At 34.9% G+C, this 4,793-nt stretch overlaps 1 protein-coding gene across 1 annotated transcript; it reads right to left on the bottom strand.

Moving 5' to 3' along the window:
• Window positions 1-1,503: 1,503 nt before the first annotated feature.
• LOC149151690 (protein trichome birefringence-like 36) lies at window positions 1,504-4,497 on the bottom strand. The gene is made up of 5 exons (XM_089439795.1): window positions 3,601-4,497; window positions 3,326-3,497; window positions 3,039-3,229; window positions 2,314-2,472; window positions 1,504-2,212 (listed from the first exon to the last, which is right to left on the bottom strand). Exons 1-5 carry the CDS (start codon window positions 4,281-4,283, stop codon window positions 1,840-1,842), a joined length of 1,578 nt encoding a protein of 525 aa, XP_089295921.1. The 5' UTR covers window positions 4,284-4,497; the 3' UTR covers window positions 1,504-1,839.
• Window positions 4,498-4,793: the final 296 nt, after the last annotated feature.

Genomic DNA, 4,793 nt, shown 5'->3' with positions numbered 1-4,793 from the left:
ACAACTATGGTCAAGCATAATATACCAAAGTTTGTCATAATCAATTGTGATCCACCAAAGAAAACCATCGTAAAACACTGTCAACTAAATCATCCATAATAAACCATAATGAACATGGTTAACCATAGCCAACTATGGTTAACTATCGTCAGACATGGTCAACAAAATTCAACTATGGTCAATTAATGTTAACCATAGTTAACTAAAGTAAACCATCATCAACATATTTTACCATAGTCAAGTATAATCAACCAAAGTCTATGATAGTCAAATATGATCAAGTAAATTTGACCATGCTCAACCATAACTATGTGTGGTTAACCATAGTCAACCATGGTTAATGATACTTAAATTTGATTCACCATAGTGAATCATGGTCAACTATTATCAATCATTGGCAAGCATAGTCAATCATGATTGAGCATTACTAAATTGTAGTTATTTGTTGTCAACTTGGATGCCAATCATTGGCAAGCATAGTCAACCAAGATTGAGCATTGCTAAATTGTAGTTATTTGTTGTCAAATTGGATGCCTAATAATTAAACACGGTCAAGCATGGTTAGCCATTGTCAATCAAAGTCAAATATTGCCAAACATAATCAAACATCATGGGCCATATTCAAACATGATTAAGCATAATTAATCATGTTCAACCAAATCAAACATAGTCAAGATATAGTCAACAAAAGTCAATCATATTAAGTAATATCTACAAAAATTTAATATGGTCAACCATAATAGAACATAGGCAACCATAATCAACAAAACTCAATCAAAATCAAATATAATCAACCATAATTAAAGATCATAGATGTTTTAATATAATTATATATTAATATTTTAATTGAAAAAGCTATTAATTCTCTCCATACATACTAGGCATTAATTAATGGTATAGTCTAACTTATAGACCAAATAGCTTTTTTCACTGGAATTCACCAAATTCCGGAAAGAATTTTTGTTTTTTAAAATACTTTTTGAATTCATAAATGAATTCAGCACCCTCAACTCGAATTATAAGATTTAAGCAATTTAAGTTTTTAAAAATCTCTGTTGGATTTTGATTAAAATTAACCAAAAAAAATATCATTTAGTACTAAGCCTTAATTAATTAATGACTCAAATCAGCATAACTATGAACCAATTCTTTTAATAACTCAAATATAACTATATATATAAAGAATTTTTTTGTTGACCTGATCTGCCAATAAATTTTAACTTTTATAATTTACATAATACTTTATAACATAGACATTGAATTAACCTAATATAAAATTACACAAACAAATTTTAATTTATACCATTTTAATTATATAATTTTCTTCTTAAAATAAATTTGTTAAAGGTATAAAATTAATTAAAAAGAGAGAGATGAGCACCGATAAATTTTGCAACGAGATATTAAATTTACAGACCAATGAAGAAAAATATATTTTCAAACGAAATAAAGGGCAGCCCGGGGAAATCAATGTGCGGTGCACAGGCTATGAAGAGTCACATGAAAATGTAATGGAAATCACTTTTTGCCATCAGAGTTTATTCCAAAACGTCCGACTCCCGAGACTTGCAGCATGCAACTCACGGGTTGGGAGGAGTTACATGAAACGTGAGGGAAATCACTTTCGTCATAAGAGTTTATTCCAAAGCATTGACACATATATCAAAATGGAAATGACTTTCGCAATAAAGTGTTGCTTTCGCTTTCGCTTGGATACATGTGTTCCAAAGAAGAACTAAATTATGACAAGGTATATGGATATCTGCGCTCCAATAATAATCACCGATGGAAGTTAAGGAATGAATGACATAAAGGAGCTTTACAATTGTTACAAATCGATCACAGCGAAGGAGAACGAGACGACGGTGTTGCGCTGGCCTCGGTGACCAAGCTCCCATACAGTAGCTCGTTCCAAATATCAGGTAACCCAGGTAAACACCAGTGACTGCAATCTCCGAACTCGTCGGGATTATTGCGCTGCTCCTTCGTTAGTTTCTTCTTCTTTCTCAAAGTGTAGATAGATGGATGTGCGTCCTTCCTAAAATCTGACAACCTCGTTATGTTCAGAAGAGTGACCGGGAATTTCATGTGGCCAAGCACTTTCTCTACTACTTGCAGCATTACAGGATCAGGTTTCACCACCGACTCCTCCAAGATTGGCTCTGTCTCAAAATTGCACTTATGGGTGCCCGACCTATGCCACTGCTCTGAACTGCAATACAACATTTGTGAGAAAAAGAATTTTCAGGTGTATAGCCACATATGTTCTATGAATCAAGGCGAAAGAAAGTCGCTGTTAATCTTTTACCTAACCTGAAATGCATAGGAGAAAATCCACGGAAGAACACTCTGGTTTTTGTAGGATTCATATTGTGATCTATCCATTTTGCCCACGTGGTCAACCCTTTTTCGAAGGCAACCAACGGATCCATCTCAGGGTGAAGGTAGTCACCCTCTTGATAGAAGTCTCTTCTGTAAAAAAAAATTTCCAATTAAAAAAATTCAATTAAACAATAACATATGAATTAACAAGCATATATATATATATATAAATGTTTTTATATGAACATTAAAACATTTATATATGCATACTAGAATTTATTTGACATATATTAAATATCAATTATATTAGTAATAAATAGGGTTGTGTTAATATATATACACTAATTACTATAATTGATATATTTTTATTTCAAAACAAATAAGCAAACTTATATATAATTTAAATGTGCTTGATATATTTTTAAGGACATGTATCAATCATATTAGTAAAATATGATTATGCTAATATATACACCAGTCAATATAACTAATATATCTCCATTTCAAAACAAATAAACACACTTGTATATAAAGTAAATATATTTGTTATATCAAGCAACATATATCAGTTTAGTTAATATGATTGTACAAATAAAATGTGCTTGTTATATCTCTTTCAACTTATATCAATCACATTAATAATGTGATTTATAACCAAAATGTTATGACAAGTAATCTAAGTTTCAAATATACTAAGAAATAGAAGGCTTACGTACGTTGCAGCTTTATTCCCATGTGTCCACCAATGGCCTGAATTGAAGACGAGGATATCAACATCTTTCCAGTAACTCCCGTGTTTCTCAATTGCGTCGAGCCTAAGTATTTCTTTGCTTTTGTTCCCAACTGTAATGCTACCTTGCTCAACCAAGAAGGGTGCCCAAAATAACTCAACGCTACAGTTATAATCCTGCAACACGTTGAAATAACTTCGTTTGGTTACAACATTATTTCTATTCAGCCTATTTAAATACAATGGAGAATATGTTTATGTGAGAAATCTTGCCTGTGCTAGGAATATAGTTCTGTCGCCTTTGGATCCAAATTTCTTTCTATTTTCAGGGATTACAGTTGCGAGAATGCAGAGCAAGGATTCCCATTGATTGCGATTGATGGAGTCTCCAGAGAACACCAGTCTCTTTCCTCTCAACTTTTCCAGCATGTTTGTAGCATTCAACCTTTAAAGCAAAACATGTGCTAACTTAAACATTTTTGAGATTATTTATGAATCTAGGGTAAATGCTAACCAGAGAATCCATGGATTTAAGCAGTGTGGCATACCTGGGAAGGTTACAATCTCTAGGTTGCCATCTCCATTGTGTATAGCTTGAATCCGGCCGCCCGTTACCTTTGCAGTCAAATGCTCCGCTCATATAAGGGCATTCTCCAGCAGGATAAAGGGGATACGAATCATCGCGAACCCATTTCCCGGAATATATATCACACTGGACTGGTGGGTTTTCGTTCTTTTTCACTGTATATACTATGTCATGAGTCTCCTTGTCAGCTACTGCACTGACTTCGGAGATGCTTTGAGATTGCTGTTCTGGGTTATATTTTTTTCCCTCAACATGGTCTGTGTATCTCTTCAGGGATCCCTTCTCAGAGACCAAATTTTCACCACCATAACTCTGGTTTACACACTGGCCGTTTATTTCATAACCATCACGGCCTGCACTAAGAGTATTGCCATGCCAGATTTCTGGGGAAATATTCCTTTTATCTCCATAATTTACTGTGACAGAAATATTTTGCAAAGCAGATGCAGACGGAGCCAAACTTTCCACAGCTTGGAAGCTCCGACGAAAACTAAAATTTATCCAAAACCTGGGATTCTCCGCTGTTTCTTCTCCGTCTGATAGTTGAGAGGAGCAATACAGAAGAACTGAGACTGCGCTTGCAGCTACAAGAATACAAAGGATCCTGTTTCTAACCTGCTTGGCACATGAATCACCGTGGCCCATGTCAAATTCTTTGGGAAAGCTAAAATTTTGAATGCCTGTGGAGAAACTTTTAATCAAAAAAGCTTCAACCTATTTTCAACTTTCAGGTGATCTGTGCTTCGAGATAGCAGAAGGGCTAGCTTGATCACGATATTTCAGAAGGGCGAGTTTGATTACTAATTCTCACAATAACTGTCCTCCTATGATTACGTTAAAGAGACGATATTGCCATTTTTATCACAATAATAAGCACCACCACATTTAAGTTGCCCTTGGTGAAGGGCAATAGCTATCTGTCATTTTCTCTGAAAAAGTGACTGTATTCCCAAATTTATTGCCATCAGCATAACCACATTTAATATGTCTAAATGAGTTTGGTGACCGGCACTAGCTATGCGCAGGAATCGCGCGTAGTTTGAGGGTGCGCCGCTGTTTGAGAGTGCACCACAGATGAGACGTCAAACGGACTCCCTGGAAACCTCTTCCAGCCGCACACGATTCACGAGAAATCTGTCGACGCGTTAAATTGAG

This window comes from Pinus tabuliformis, chromosome 9 (assembly GCF_031772625.1).
Source record: "Pinus tabuliformis cultivar Carrire ecotype Pingquan chromosome 9, CPIR1, whole genome shotgun sequence".
Taxonomy (NCBI): domain Eukaryota; kingdom Viridiplantae; phylum Streptophyta; class Pinopsida; order Pinales; family Pinaceae; genus Pinus; species Pinus tabuliformis.
Note: the sequence above shows the minus strand (reverse complement) of the source record. Positions and strands in the feature narration are given on the sequence as shown.

What these genes read in the sequence shown, in the direction of transcription:
- LOC149151690 (XM_089439795.1), bottom strand. Translation starts at nt 4,283, where the DNA reads ATGGGCCACGGTGATTCATGTGCCAAGCAGGTTAGAAACAGGATCCTT. An exon ending in AGAGATTGTAACCTTCCCAG is followed by an intron (nt 3,498 to 3,600) that starts GTATGCCACACT and finishes TTTGCTTTAAAG; the next exon opens with GTTGAATGCTACAAACATGC. An exon ending in GAACTATATTCCTAGCACAG is followed by an intron (nt 3,230 to 3,325) that starts GCAAGATTTCTC and finishes AACGTGTTGCAG; the next exon opens with GATTATAACTGTAGCGTTGA.